This window comes from Talpa occidentalis, unplaced genomic scaffold, assembly GCF_014898055.3.
Source record: "Talpa occidentalis isolate TD23 unplaced genomic scaffold, MPIMG_talOcc4v2.1 talOcc4.12, whole genome shotgun sequence".
Taxonomy (NCBI): Eukaryota; Metazoa; Chordata; class Mammalia; order Eulipotyphla; family Talpidae; genus Talpa; species Talpa occidentalis.
The window spans coordinates 47,846,921-47,861,896 of record NW_023601212.1 but is presented as its reverse complement, the minus strand read 5'-3'; the positions used below and the strand labels follow the sequence as shown (position 1 = coordinate 47,861,896).

The 14,976-nt window shown below is 51.7% G+C and overlaps 1 protein-coding gene across 1 annotated transcript; it reads left to right on the top strand.

The window, feature by feature from the left end:
• The first annotated feature begins 190 nt into the window (after positions 1–190).
• MEF2B (myocyte enhancer factor 2B) lies at positions 191–9,029 on the top strand. Its single transcript, XM_037506240.1, has 9 exons — positions 191–401; positions 4,925–5,005; positions 5,519–5,722; positions 6,917–7,051; positions 7,553–7,700; positions 7,871–8,004; positions 8,099–8,192; positions 8,346–8,457; positions 8,768–9,029. The coding sequence occupies exons 2-9, from the start codon at positions 4,952–4,954 to the stop codon at positions 8,991–8,993; spliced, it is 1,107 nt and encodes a 368-aa protein (XP_037362137.1). The 5' UTR covers positions 191–401; positions 4,925–4,951; the 3' UTR covers positions 8,994–9,029.
• Positions 9,030–14,976: the final 5,947 nt, after the last annotated feature.

The window sequence follows — 14,976 nt, the reverse complement described above, 5'->3', positions numbered from 1 at the left end:
TTGAGACTTAATAAATGCTAAGTGCGAAGGTTCAAAGAAAGGGGTGGAGATGCCCACCCTCCTGTTCATCTGCTTAGGTCCCCATTTAGTTGCTCTATAAAGACTCAATTACATACTCCCTCTTCCAAGAAGCCCTCTTGGATTTCTCCTGACCCTTCTTCCCAGCTCCTTTCCTGGGTCCATGGGTCTATCTTTCTACATCTGTGTTGGGCAGATGCCACAAGCCCTTTGCTTTCAGGTTGGATGTTGGGTGTGGGGATAAATACACAGCAGAGGCCTCCTCAAACCTCACTCTCCCCCTCGTGCCACATGTGCCGCCACTTCCCCCCAGCAGTTCCCAGCACACCAACATCTGGAGAACAGCCACTGGTTCTGTCTGCGGCTCCGGTGGGGATTTGCATGTGAGTACAAATATATGCACACCCTGGACCCTCCGCCTCCGCACTCCCTGGCTAGCCCTTCACACCTGGCCTGAGACAGGTCCATGCTGAGTGGCTGGATTTGCATGCGCGTGTATTTCTGGGTAGGGAGTCATGAGTGTGTGTGTGGGGGAGTCTGAGAGGAAGTTGTTGAGGGAAGCTGGGGGAACTTCAAAAGTATCTCTGTTGACCTGGTCCATTCATCAAATCTTTCCAGTCTCCCCTATGTCTAGTCTTGAGTAGCCTCTAGTCTGGGGGAGGCAATTGGATATACACACTTGAATATATATGCCCAGGGTGTCAGAAGGGAAAGGACAGAGGCTGCCTGTCCTTTCTGGACAGGGCAGGGAGGGCTTCCTGGAGGAATAAAATTTTTGAGCTGGGTTTTGAAGTATGACTAGGAATTGGCCAGGTGAAGAAGGGACAAAGAGCTGTCCAGGCAGAAACATGTATGAAAAGTAGAGAAAGGTAGCGGGGGCTCTCTGGGGGCAGGGACCTTGAATGCCAAACTGAGGGCTGGAATTTTCTCCTGAGGGAAGGCAGTGGCACTCCATAGGGCGTGAGGGGCCCATGCATTGGCTAGATCCCTCAATAGCCAGAGATCACTTTGGTTCCTGGGTAAGGTTTGGTGGTTTCAGGGTTATCAGAGTCAGATGAGCAAACCCTTCCACAAGCCTATCTGCTCCTGCATTGCCTGACACAAGAGATGATGTAGGCAGGGGATGATGTAGCTTCAGGGGGACCCAATACACCTTAGAAAACAGTGACTCAAAGTATGTGAGGCAGACCCAGCACAGAGAGGCCCTCCGCTTCAACCTCTATCCAGACAGATGAGCCTGGCCACCCCTCTGGCCTCCTGCCATCTCTACCCCAGCCCCCAATAGTCCTGCCCCCGTGGCAGCCACAATGAAAATGAGGTGTCAAACTCTGGCCCTTCTTTGCTCAAACCCTTCCATGTCTCCCCACTCCTCTTAGACCAAACCCCACAGGCCTCCCCACAGCTCGGAGGACCCAGATGGCCCTGTCTCTGAGGTTACTCCTCCTACCCTTCTCACTTCAGCCTCTTTACTGCCCCTTTTGCAGACTCAGGCCCACACCTGCTATTCCTTCTGCCTGGAACTCACTTCCTGTCTTGACTCTTGGGTCTCAACTCAGCAGCAGCCCCTGCCTTTCCCCGCCCCCCACACCTGTGAACCCCGCCCTAACTGGACTGTCCTTGTCTAAAATGGGTACATAGTGAGAAGGGGCCCAAGTCATTCTTCCAGTGCAGACACTTGAGTCCAAGCCTATGTTCCCATGGGACTCTAGGCGTGGGGGCATTTCCGGAGTCATCTTGGCACTGGGACCTCTGGGGCCAGTGCCCCCCTCCCATCCCCGGGGACCCATGAGGGCAAGGGCAACACATCCCAGCCGTGGGAACACTCCTGATTCCAGCTGGGGATTAAAATTAGCCCTGGATGTTAAATTTAGCAAGTTAAGCTGGACCTGGGGGGCCAGGGCTGGGGCTTCTCTAGCTGGAGCTCTGCATAGTTGTGACAGCTCAGAGACCTAGGCCAGAGAGGGTGAAGTGTGTGCCTGGGATCACATAGTGGGCCAAAGGCTGCTAGGGTATTGCACATTGCTGGATCCTGGGATTCTGAGACCATGGAGAATCCTGCCCAGACTCCTTGTGCTGAGGTCTGGGAAGCAGATATGACTCCTCCCAGAGATGGCTCTAGATTTCCTTATACTTCCTTAGAGTTCATTCACAGGCCTTGTACTGTGTGCTCTGCATTTCATACTCACCCCATTTGCAAAACAGCAAACTAAAGCCTTAGGGAGAGACCTTTCTGACTGAGGACCATCCAGTGGGCCAGGGGCTGGCTAGGGCTCAAGAGTGGGCACCCCTGACTCTGGCAGGCTGTTCACCTGAAGCTAAAGTCACCTGTGACTTGGGAGGGGCTATAAGGTCCAGTGTGGTAATAAAGTGGGTAGGGCGGCCCATCCTCTTAGGGTCTCAGGCATCTATACAGTGGGTTAGGTGCTGGACAAGATGGACATTAGGGCCTCCCCTGGTGGCGCAGCGGTTGAGCGCTGGGCTGTGAAGCTGCCCGCAACCTTTGCAGTGCTGGTTCATCCCTGGCTGCCAGCGAGGGTCCCACATGGTGCGACAGACACCTCCTGCCGTGCCCGCTGCTCCCCTCAGCAGTGTATTTCATCACTCTGCCTGTTCTGTTCCCCGCTCTGGCTCTGATGAATTCTCTCACCCTTCCTCGCTTCTGACTGTACCCAGTGCTTGTATAAATAAATAAATAAATCTTTAAAAAAAAAAAAAAGATGGACATTAGGTGCTGGACAAGATGGAATTTGTCAGGAGGACTGTATTGGTGGTAGGGGTTGTGGGTAAGGCCCAGACCCCAATATTCTGCTTCTTGTGGCCCCCAAGCTGCTTGGGGTCCCCATCAAGGAGATCCCAGATCTTTATGAGGAGGGCCCGGCATTTTTTCCAAGACACGCTGGGCCCAAACCCCCATCTGAGGACTCCAAACCTGAGGCTTTTCCAGGCCATCCCTACCTCCTTCTTCTGGGAAGTGGGCAGGCTGGGATTCTGCTCTTTTGCTATTCTTTGTTATTATTTTTAATATATTAATTTTATTCTACTTTTTAAAAGATTTATTTATTTATGCATACAAGAACTGGGATGTAGGACAGAGGCACAGGGGAGGTGAGAGGACTCACCAGAGACAGAATGGGGAGCAGAACAGGTGGATCCACCAAAATACACTGCTGAGGGGAGCAGTGGGTGAGACAGGAGAGGTCTGCTGTGCCATGTGGGTCAGCTCCCTGGCTGGGGATTGAACTCATGCCACAGTGGCTGGTGATCACTTGATAGTGCTGAGGCTCCAACCCCTGTATTGCCTGGGAGACCCTATTTTGCTATTCTTAAAAAATTTTTTTTATTAAAAATAATTTTAATCTCTTATTTTAATCTATTTTTTAATTAAAATAATTTGTAATCACTAGGGGCGAAAAGTCAACATAGTAAGTAATCCATTTATATGAAACATCCAGAGTAGGCAAATTCACAGAGACAGAAGGCCGATTGGTGGTTGTGTGGGGTAGGGTAAGGGAGATGGGGTCATCTGGGGGGATGGGATATTCTAAAACTAGAGAGGGATGGTGAATTCAAATGCAACTGAATTGTTCACTTTATTTTTTTAAAAGATTTATTTATGCATACAAGAACTGGGACACAGGCCAGAGGAGTGGAGGGTGAGAGGATTCCCCAGAGACAGAACGGGGAACAGAACAGGCAGACTGACTGAAGTACACTGTTGAGGGGAGCAGCAGGCGGCAGGAGAGGTCTGTCACGCCATGTGGGACCCTCACCGGTGGCCGGGGATCGAACCGGCATTGCAGAGGCTGCGGGCAGCTTCTCAGTCCAGCGCTCAACCGCTGCACCACCAGGGGAGGCCCTGAATTGTTCACTTTAAATGGTTAATTTTATATGAATTGTATTTGAACTTATTTTTTTTTAAAGACTGATTTATTTATGCATATAAGAACTGGGGTATAGGCCAGAGGTACGGGGGGTAAGACGATTCACCAGAGACAGAGTGGCGAAGAGAACAGGTGGATTTACTGAAATACACTTCTGAGGGGAGCAGCGGGCGAGGCAGGAGAGGTCGGCTGTGCCATGTGGGTAGCTCCCAGGCTGGAGATTGAACTTGTGCTGCAGTGGCTGCACATAGCTTCATAGGTTGTGTCTTAACCCCTTGCGCCACCAGGGTGGCCCTGAAATTTTTTTAAAGGGGAAAAAAACACACACAATTTCCACCATCATCATTTCCTTTGAGTCTTTTTTCCAATCTCAATGTTGTTTTTGACATATATTTTCTAATAATTACGGCTTTTGATCTTGCTCATTGGGGCTGCTATGGATTGAAGGTGTCTGCTGTGTGGACAAGGCTCAGCTTCAGTGGCTCAGGATTCCCAATTCAATCCACTAATGTTTGCTGAGCACCATCTGGTGTGGACTTCAGATGCCCCCCTGACCTGGCCTGCTTGTGGTTTTTAGGCTGTCACCAGTGTTTGTAACAGCAGCACATATGTGGCATCTGCTGTGTCCTGGGAAGATCTGAATGTCTTGAATGGGTTATTTCATTTTATCTTTGATATCATTGGACAGTGCACAGCACTATTAACCCCACTAAACATACAGGGAGGCCCAGAAGGTCAAGCACACCTGAGGTCCCACAGCTACCAGCTCGTTTTGTTTTCAAGGTTGGGGTGGGGGAATCTTTACCTGCGTCTTTGCCCTTGGCCAGCTCTCTTTTGTGGAACTGGTTTGAAAATATTCATTGAGCATCTGTTGCATCCTGGGTTGGTTGAGTGGGGCTGTGACCCAGCCTGTCTTAATTTCCCATCTCCTTCTCAGTGCCTGGCAGGGGCAGGCAGGGGACAAGAGAGAGGCTGGGTGCCTGGTCCCACTCACCACCCACCCACCCTAACCTCTTCTCCACTAGATCAAGGTCGCCACCCAGCCTGGGAGGATGGGGAGGAAAAAAATTCAAATCTCTCGCATTCTGGACCAAAGGAATCGGCAGGTGAGTTCACCTGGTGGAACAGCAGGTTGTGGGGAAGGTGTTCCCAATACAGAACACAGGCTATGTAAAAGCCTGGTCATTTGTGGGGAGCTGCAAGGGAATTTGCAGCCTGGATGCAATGTCAGGAGTTAGAGATATAGCATCTTTCATTTTCATGATGCTTTGTTTATTTCTTCCCCTGAAGCCTGGCGTTTAAGGCTTAAGAGACATAGAAACAATCACACCCAAGTCAGAGGGCTTCTTCAGAGGGAGACATGAATGGGCAAAGCTCAGTGAAGGAGTGTGGCCTCTTCCTGGGACATCAAAGAAAACTTTCCAAAGGAGAGGGTATTGGGGCTGGGTTTGGAGGCATCAATAGGAGTTTACCAGGTTGAGAAGTGAGAAGGAGAATACAACCATAAAGAACAGCACACCCAAAGACTAGAATCCTGAGGAATGTGAGGCCCCTTCATCTCCCCCACACCACCACAAATCTTTGCCTTCTTTTTCCCTGCCTGTGGGTCCTCGGTCTAGGTGACATTTACCAAGCGGAAGTTTGGGCTGATGAAGAAGGCCTATGAGCTGAGTGTGCTCTGTGACTGTGAGATAGCCCTCATCATCTTCAACAGTGCCAATCGGCTTTTCCAGTATGCCAGCACAGACATGGACCGCGTGCTCCTGAAGTACACAGAGTACAGTGAGCCCCACGAGAGCCGCACCAACACCGACATCCTGGAGGTACCCCTGGGCTCCCTTCCTGGTTCATGTAGCCTGACATTTACTGCTTAGTCAGAGCCTAGAGACTTGGTTTGCATAAAAGACAAGGGTTGAGATCTGGCTTTGCTGCCAGTAAAAACCAGGTCTGGAGTAATGAGGGTCCCTTCTAGGGCAGCCATCTGGACAGCAGAAATAAAAACCACTGTGCATGGCAGGCTCCATTCCTTCACACATCATCCCATTTAAGCCTGTCACCCATTTGACGAGTAGGCTGTCACCTGCTTCTACAAGAAGAGGGACTTGAGGCAAGAGGAGTCCTCGCCATCTGTGAAGGTCATACAGCACACATGTGGTGGAAGCAGAATGTGCACCTAGATCTGTCCATCTCCAGGGAGTGTGCTTTTAAATCCCTGCTGTGATTAATGGGGGGAGGGGATATAGAGGGAGAGACAGGTAAACACAGAGATAAAGAGACACACATAGATAGAGAATAAAAGCATGTAGAGCTCACCGAGATCCAGGAGTGTTCGTCTGGACCAAAGCATCCTTGGGAGAGAGGCAGAAGCAGCCCCTGCACTAGCTGGTTCAGCCCCATATCTACCACCCAGGATGGCTCCTGGGGAAGGTAGCTCAGTATTCTCAGCGCCCAGCTGTGCTTGGGGGCAGAAAGGGGGTGCTTGAGCCTTATTCAGGAGTAGTGTTAGGACAGTGCCAGCAGCCATGGTGAGTCCCCTGCCTTTCTGGTAACAGGGCGGACAGTCCCTCTATCACTCGCAGTTGGGGCTTCATAAGAGGGGCTGTCACTCACTGTTTTTTTTTTTTTTTTTTTTAAGATTTATTTTATTTATTTATGCATTCAAGAGCTGGTATCTAGGCCAGAGGTGCTGGGGTGTGAAAGGATTCACCAGAGACAGTGTGGAGCAGAACGGGGGAGTGACTGAAGTACACTGCTGAGGGGAGCAGCAGGCGAGACAGGAGAGGTCTGCTGCGCCATATGGGTAGCTCCCTGGCCAGGGATCAAACTCATGCTGCAGTGCTGAGACTTAATCCCTTGTGCCACCAGGGAGGCCCCTCACTGGGGGTTAATCATTGGGGCTTGACTGGAGCAATGGGTGCCTGCACAGTGCCCTACCCACAGAGCTCTCTCCCCTCTCATAGAACCGTTCCCGTGGGAGGAAGGGGGAAATCCCACTCTCTTGTCTTCCCTCCCCACAGACACTGAAGCGGAGGGGTGTGGGCCTCGATGGACCAGAGCTGGAGCCAGATGAGGGGCCTGAGGGGCCAGGAGAGAAGCTGCGGAGGCTGGCAGGTGATGGGGGCGACCCAGCTTTGCCCCGGCCCCGGCTCCATGTAAGTGACTCCTGGTCCTGCCATGAATAGGGTTCCTTCTCATCTCTGAGGCCCAAGTGATAGAGACTGGGACTGAAAGAGGGACTAAGGCCAGTAAGCCTGGAGTATGGACATGGGTGGGGAAGCCTAGAGTTTGGGGATAGGCAGGGAAGGCTTCCTGGAGGAGTAGGCACTGTAGCTTGGGTTTTATAGATCATTAAAATTTCAACAGGGAAACAATTCCTTTCTTTTTTTATTTCTTTGATTGATCAGTATCCCAGGAAGCCTCCTCAGTGCTGAACCCCATATTGAGTTAGACACTAGCTATGGACCTAGCTGTTGAGGGGTAATAGAGTCAGACACAGGCTCCCCCAGTGCTATGGGGTTGGGCCTGAGAGATGAGCAGTAGTGAGCTTCCAAGAGGTGGAGGCTGCCTCCTCAACTCATTGGCATTTTCTGTCTTGAACTTGGTGCCCCTATTGCCAATTTCCTACAACCAGTTACCTCCTCTTTTGCCCTTAGCCAGCAGCCCCCACTATGCCAATCCCGGACATGGTTTATGGGGCCCTGCCTCCACCAGGCTGTGACCCCAGTGGGCTGGGAGAGGCCTTGCCTGCCCAGAGTCGCCCATCCCCCTTCCGGCCAGCAGCCCCCAAAGCTGGGCCCCCAGGTGAGCATGAGGCACAGGCACTGGGGGAGGAGGGGGGGGTCTCAGGGAGGTTTCTGTTGAGGGGATCTTGGCTGTGGTACTGCTTGGCTGTGTGTATCACCTCTGGACCTCACCTCATTAGATGACAGGGCCACCTGCCCTCTCTTGTGGTACGGGTCTCCTCTCACCAGGCCTGGCACACCCTCTCTTCTCATCGAGCCACCTTGCCAGCAAGACACCATCCCCCTTGTACCTGGCTGCAGAAGGGAGGAGGCAAGACCTGCCTGGTGGCTTGACAGGAGCCAGAGGAGGACTGAGCACTTCGGTGAGTGAGGGGAAGATGTGACAGGGCTGATGGGGGGCAAGCAGGGTGGCCTGGGTGCTGACTTCAGTTTCCCTTTCACCCTCTATCCCTGCAGAGAGGCCTCTACGGGAGCCTGCAGAGTCCTTGCTCTGCTGCAGCCCCAGGACCCCCACTGGGGAGTTTCCCCTTCCTCCCCGCAGGCCCCCCAGGTAGGCATCCCCCACCCTCACTCCCCCTGGTGGGGGAGGCTTTCACACTCCCCCACCAACTGGAACTGAAAACAGACTGGTGAAATGGGTGGGGCTTCGTCAAGGGAATCCCCAGGTCCAGGCCTTGGCTTACTCCTTTTGCTCCCTCTTTAGAATATGGCCTGGGAGACCCTCCTCCACCCCCCAGCTTGCTGCAGCCCCCCACCCTGGCCCCCTGGCAGCCCTCGAGAGGTGATGGGCCTCCTGTCACACCAACACAGCCCAGGTAATAGCCCTGTCTGGGTTTGGTTCCCCGGGGGGGGCGGGGGATGGGGAACTCTGGAGGGAGCGGGGAGGCGCCAGGTCTTCCGAAGTTCCTAGCCATTGCTGACCCCTGGTGGTCACTCCAGGTTTTGCACTCAGCCCTGAATAGCAGTTCCTGGTGTGGGTGGGCGGCTATTTTGGAGGCCCCAGGAGGAACCGCCACCCCCTCTTTTCCCAAGGCCCTTCCTCCGGAGTCTGCCCTAGCCGTGCCACCTTCCTGACTTTCACTCGTCCTCAGTGAGCCCTTGCCTCTCTTCTCTCTCTCTCTGCAGTGGGGGCCGCAGCCTGGGAGAGGAAGGCCCCCTGGCCCGCAGCGCCTCCCCGCCAACCCCCCCACTCAACATCAAGTCTGAGCGCCTCTCACCTGCTCCTGGGGGGCCTGGTGACTTTCCCAAGACCTTCCCCTACCCCTTGCTACTGGCCAGGCCTCTGGCAGAGCCCCTACGGCCGGGCCCCGCCCTGCGCCGCCTGCCCACTGCCGACGGCTGGCCCCGGTAGTGGATCGTGTGGCACCGGCTCAGACCCCCACAACCCCGGCAGAGCGAGGGTTCCTGGGGTCCCACCTTCCCGCCCTCAACCCCAGTCTTCGTAGAGAAGACCCAGGAATTACAAGGACACCTGGAGGCGGGGAGGGAAGGCTGGGGTTGGGATCCACGCTGGGGAATTCCCTTCTTTCTTCCTGTGTGTATCCACCAATAAAACACGCGTGGTTCGGTGGCTGGAACCATCCCGCCGCTTCTTGGAGCTGCTCCCCACCCCGGCCTGCCCCCTCTTCGGGGACCTCAGGCTGGGAACATCCCATCCAGAATTCAACTCTGTACAGGACTCCAGGATGCAGGAATGTCTGGGAGGAGGGCCTACAGGAAGGGGCACTGTGGGGCAGGGGCAGGGGAGGCTGGCAGGGGGTGGTGGGAGCAGACACCTATAGCTATAGGGGTTCTGGTTACAGTCCTGGGTGAGGGGTTGGGCTGTTTACCCTCCAACTCTGGGTTGGACTGTTTACCCTCCAACTCTGGGTTGGAGGTGAGGCTCAGGGGAAACTCCCAAAATGGGCTGCAATCACTTGTAGCAAGAAACTGTTAGGAATGGGGAAGAAGGCGCAGTGTTCATCCTTTAAACCTGCACGTCCCTTGATCCCTATCTCTGCAGTTGAATCATACCAGTATAGAAGGAAGCCAGGCATTTATCCACCTTTTGGGGGGTGGGGAGAGAGGGAGGCCTGTCCAGAAGTGAGGACAGACTTGAGTGCCCAGAAGCCAGATGGAAAGCCTGTGTCCTGCCAGCTCCTCCTTCTCTGGGTCTCAGTGGGGTCTTTATAGCACTTAGATCTGAATTCTGAACTCCCCACTTCAGTAGCTGATTGCAGCACATGCTGCCCTTCCCTCCCACCTTGACCCTTGCTCTGTGACCCTTAAAAATACTTGCAGTTCCAGTGCCGTTTTATTCTGGACATTGGACCAATCTCCCTCAACCCCTAACTTGCCTCCTTTTTAGACTCCATACCTTCCAAGGCCCAGCTCCACATTGCCTTCCCCAGGAAGCCCTTCAAACTATCCCATGTTGAGATCTGGCTGTCTGCTAAATTAAGCAAAGGGTTTGTAGAGTGGAGATCACCAATTTGGACTGGAATGTGGAAAACAGCATTGTTAACATAGGCATTTCAAGATTCATCTCTCCCCCTAGTCGTTCTAACACGTTCCAAAGCTTATTTAGTCCAGCTTGGTTTGGATTGGTGAGTCAGCATGACCAACAATTTCTAGACCCTTCTCTCCTCTTATAACCCAGCACCCCACAGAGGGGCTTTTTCAGCAAAACCCGATGCTTAACCTTCTACCAGTAGTGCACACTACCCTAGATGGTGGATACAGAGGAGCCCCCAAATCATTCACCTGTCCCTGGAATTCAGCACACATCTCTCCTGTAATCCCCCTCTCAGCCAAGACTCTGGACTAGACTCTCAGGGGGAAGGAGAGAGAGAGTGAATGGCTATATGTGGGGCACCAGGCACGTGCCAGGCCCAGGCTAGGGTTTATACTCCCAGTCCTCCCCTCCTTCATCCCCAGAAAAGTTGGGGCTTTGGGACTCCAATTTCCAGGGGAGGGGCATGACATGATCAGTTTTTATAAAAACCCCCTCCCAGGGATTCTGTGGCAGGGAGTGGGATGGGAGTCAGCTTTGGTGGAGGGACACTTGGTGGCATGTTTAAAGTTAGGCTAGAGATTACTCTCACTCAACTCATTCTCAGCTTGTGAATCCTCCCCTTCTGTCCTGACCCTGCCCCTCAAGGAGGAGTGAGCTACTATCCTCATTCCAGCCCATGACAGTGGACTCTGGGGGTCCCACTGAGCACACAACCTCCACCGCTCCCGGCAGCACTGTGTGGCATGCAAATTCCCTATCCACATTATCTTTCTGGGGATCCCCTCACTCAGGTCACAAGGACCCAGGTCATCCACATGGGTGGGTGGACTGCCCACCTGTGGCCCCCCCACAGCGATATAGTCAGGTCCCCAGACAACCAGACAGAAGATCAGGGACCAGGGAGGAAGAGTGAGGCCAAGGCAGGTAGTACCCTGGGGGAAACTGAGGCAGAGCTGGAGAGGGTCTTTTCTCAGTCTCTGGACTTCACTCCCATAGTGGACAACAAGATAGACCAGGCCCTGAAGTCAGTACCCACAGGCTAAGCACCCAGCATAGGGTTCTTAAAAATGTGGGATACATGCAAAGGCTGGGAAGGGCCAAGGGCCCTTCCCTGGGAGACTGCACTATCACCTCCTGCCATTAGGTGGCGCTACATAGTACATTTTTGGGTTCTGCTATCCCCACACAAACGTAAAAACTAAAATAGAAACGTCACAAATTTAAAAAAATACATCTTGACTTACAGAGATCCCACTCCATGTTTTCAGGTGCTGAACCTGGGAACCAGAAAGGGTTTTGTCACGTGTCACAGCTTCAGGTGATTGTACATCTACAGCTTAGGGTGTTCTGGGCCTTGAGGAGCCAGCAGGTAGTCTACTGGTTCTGAAAATGTCTTTTTTCATCATACCCCAGCTCTACCCATGCTACGTCTGTAGGGGAGAGAGTAGGGATGGTTGTGCAGTAGAGTCCTACCACCAGCCTTTCTAAGGACACTGTGGTGGTCTAGGTCAGGGCCAATGTCACTGTCAGAGTGGCCCCAAGCCTCCCAAGAGCTGGGTCATTGTTAGGAAGCATTATGGGAGGTGTGGCCTGGGCACAAAAGTGGTGATGGAAGTTGGATATCCAAGGGATGCATTTTTAAGAGCACCATAAATGTGTGGGATGAGAGTTTATAGTCAGAGAATGTGAGATGTTTGTTATAGATGGGAGAGTTGAGTAAGGATCAGGGAGTATAGGGTGAAGAATGTGGATTTGCCCAATGGAAAATAAAAAACTGGTTTATTTTTTTAAAAAGATTTATTTATTTATGCATACAAGAACTGGGGTACAAGCCAGAGGTGTGGGGGATGAGAGAATTCACCAGAGACAAAGTGGGGACCAGAACAGGCAGACTGACTGAAATACACTGCTGAGGGGAGCAGCGGGCGAGACAGGAGAGGTCTGCTGTGCCATGTGGGTTTCTTCCTGGCTGGGGATTGAACTTGTGCTGCAGTGGCTGCGGGTAGCTTCACAGGTTGCGTCTTAATCCCTTGTGCCACCAGGGAGGCCAAAAAACTGGTTTCTTTCAATGGAAAACAAATAACACGCAATCCACTGTCCAGTGGTGACCAGAGATATTGAACAGACAAGGAGGGTGGAGTGCATGACCTACCTGTGGAGAAGAGAAGATTCTGGTATTTGCTCTGGGTGAGGCGGGGCCAAGGATGGCTGTGAGCAGAGGAAGGACATGGTCTGACTCTAGGGTGAACAGATACCCTCAAACCGCTCAGGAGAAAACAGCAGGGAGGGGAGATGTGGTAGGAGAGGAAGATGGAAGGCAGAGATGGGGCAGGAGGGAATGCAGGAAGAGGTGATGGAGATGATGGAAGCTGGACTCTGGATGTTAGGAAGGGAGTGAGACTGGTGGGACTGTGTGCTTACAATTGAAAAGTGGAGCTATCAGAAGGACTGATAGATTGATTAGGTGTGAGGCCGACCAACTCCAGAGTTTGTGGATAGCATCTGTGGGATGGGAAAGAGGTCAAGGGGGGGCCTCCCTGGTGGTGCAGGGGTTAAAGTCAGCGCTATCAAGCTATCACCAGCCACGGAAGCAACAAGTTCCATGCCCCACCAGGGACCTAACCACATGGCACAGCAGACCTCTCCTGCCTCGCCCGCTGCTCCCCTCAGCAGTGTATTTCAGTAGATTTACCTGTTCTGTTGCCAGCTCTTTCTGGTGAATCCTCTCATTCCCCGCACCTCTGGTCTACACCCCAGTTCTTGTATGCATAAATAAATAAATCTTGGGGAAAAAAAGAAGTCAAGGGAAGGTGCTGATCTCCTGGTCACCGAATATTCGTGAGTTATCCGTGGTTCACCACGTGGGGGCGCTGTGAAACCTGAATTATAAAAACCTTGCAGAGGAGAGGTCAGGATGTGAGGTAGAGATTTGGGTCTGTCAGAGCTTCAGTATCTTCATCAACTATCCAGCCTCTCCAACCTACTGGAAGAAGGTAAGTCAGTAAACCCCTTCCAAACTGGAGCTTTGGGGGCAAATTAAAACTTCTCTTGATCCCAAATTCTTTGGGAACAACATAAACAGATATATGGGTTAAAGATCCTATTTTTCAGAGGAAATTACAGAAATATGCTTTTATGCATATGCAGCACTCACAGGGAGTACTGTTAATGGATTTTTCCATTTTTGATCACTAAGTAATTCTGTTAAATTCACTTCAAGGATTAGGTGATTACTCCTTTGGGCACAATAAATTTCAGAAGAGTCTCCACAGTTTAGTCAACTCAGACACAAGGGCTGTGGAGTAGAATGAACTTGGTTCTTTGCAAGGTATTTTGCAGATTCTCTGAAAACTAAACCCATGTCTCAAATGGTTGTCATCCAGTCTTTGAGGTATTAGTGCACAGAATTAGAAATTTGCAAATGGGAAAGCACACTCTGATGCCAATGACTGTATTAAAACCTTTAAAAATATGTTTAATCAGGCCCTCCCTGGTGGCACAAGGGGTTAAGCACCGCACTGTGAAGTAATCTGCTGCCTCTGCAGTACAAGTTCAATCCCTGGCCAGCCAAGGAGTGACCCACATGGGGAAGCAGACCTCTCCTGACTCTCCCACTGCTCCCCTCAGCAGTGTATTTCGGTCAGTCTGCCTGTTCTGTTCCCCACTCTGCCTCTGGTGAACCCCCCGCATCTCTGGCTGTACCCCAGCTCTTGTATGCATAAATAAATAAATCTTTAAAAAATATATGCTTAATCAAACTGCTATAATCCAATCTCCAGTAAGAAGCAATGCTTGGGTGAGAGGATGCACTAGAGACAGAGTGGGGAACAGAACAGGCAGACTGACCGATATACACTGCTGAGGGGAGCAGCAGGCAAGCCAGGAGAGGTCTGCTGCGCCATGTGGGCAGTTCCCTGGTTGGGGATCGAACTCGTGCTGCAAAGGCTGTGGACAGCTTCATAGGTTGCGTCTTAACCCCTTGGGCCACCAGAGAGGCCCCTGGATTCATTGTTTTTAAAGTAAATGGACCACCCCCAGTGAACTTCATGTCTGCTTTAAAAAATTATATTTTAATCCTAATTGCCTCAATCCATTCCTACTCACTAAATTTGATTATCTGTATGAATCTGCATATTTAGGGGCATCTGCTGGTCCTCTTGTAGGTTTTGGGAAATCCCAGTGACCCTCATGATACTCTCTCTCAAGGAGACACACTCTCTCAAGGGGACACTCTGTGACCAGAGTCACAGTGAATCCCCTCAGGCAGACATGTGCTCATAAACAAAGACCAAACACCCACAGAGATAAGATAATTCACCATACTAGCTCTGTTACAGGGAGAGGGGCACCCCAGACCTTGCAAACCTGCCTGCTTTAAATAGGCTCTGCCATCTGCTGCATCAACACAAAACATATACGACTTTAATGAAAAGGAACTTTAATACAATTAGGAAACAATACAGGAAAGGCAAAGAGTATAGTTTCTAAATCAAGCACCCACAGTTACCCGTCCCCTCATGGGTAAAAGTCCACCCAAGCAGGATTGGCCCAGAGCAAGGCCCCAAAGCCTGCCACAAGTCTAAAGCACCTTTCATTGGGGACCCACAGAAAAGGATCAGAAACAAACAGACAAGCCTGGAAGGAAAAGAGCAAAATCAAAACCAAGATAAAGTTGCCATTGTCACCTCCCCACGGGTTTCTCACCCACATCTGTTTCACCCAGTCCACGATGAAAAGGCAAGCGCAGTTTCTTCACATGTCTCTCTGCTCCATGTGCCTCCTCCAGGTCTCTTTGTGGCTCTCCATCCTGCTTCCTTTCTTCTCAGTCTCCTCTGCAGCT

Coding starts and splice junctions, on each gene's coding strand:
- MEF2B (XM_037506240.1), top strand. CDS start 4,952: ATGGGGAGGAAAAAAATTCAAATCTCTCGCATTCTGGACCAAAGGAAT. Junction 7,701..7,870: donor CCCCAAAGCTGGGCCCCCAG/GTGAGCATGAGG, acceptor TCCTCTCACCAG/GCCTGGCACACCCTCTCTTC. Junction 8,193..8,345: donor CCTCCCCGCAGGCCCCCCAG/GTAGGCATCCCC, acceptor CTCCCTCTTTAG/AATATGGCCTGGGAGACCCT.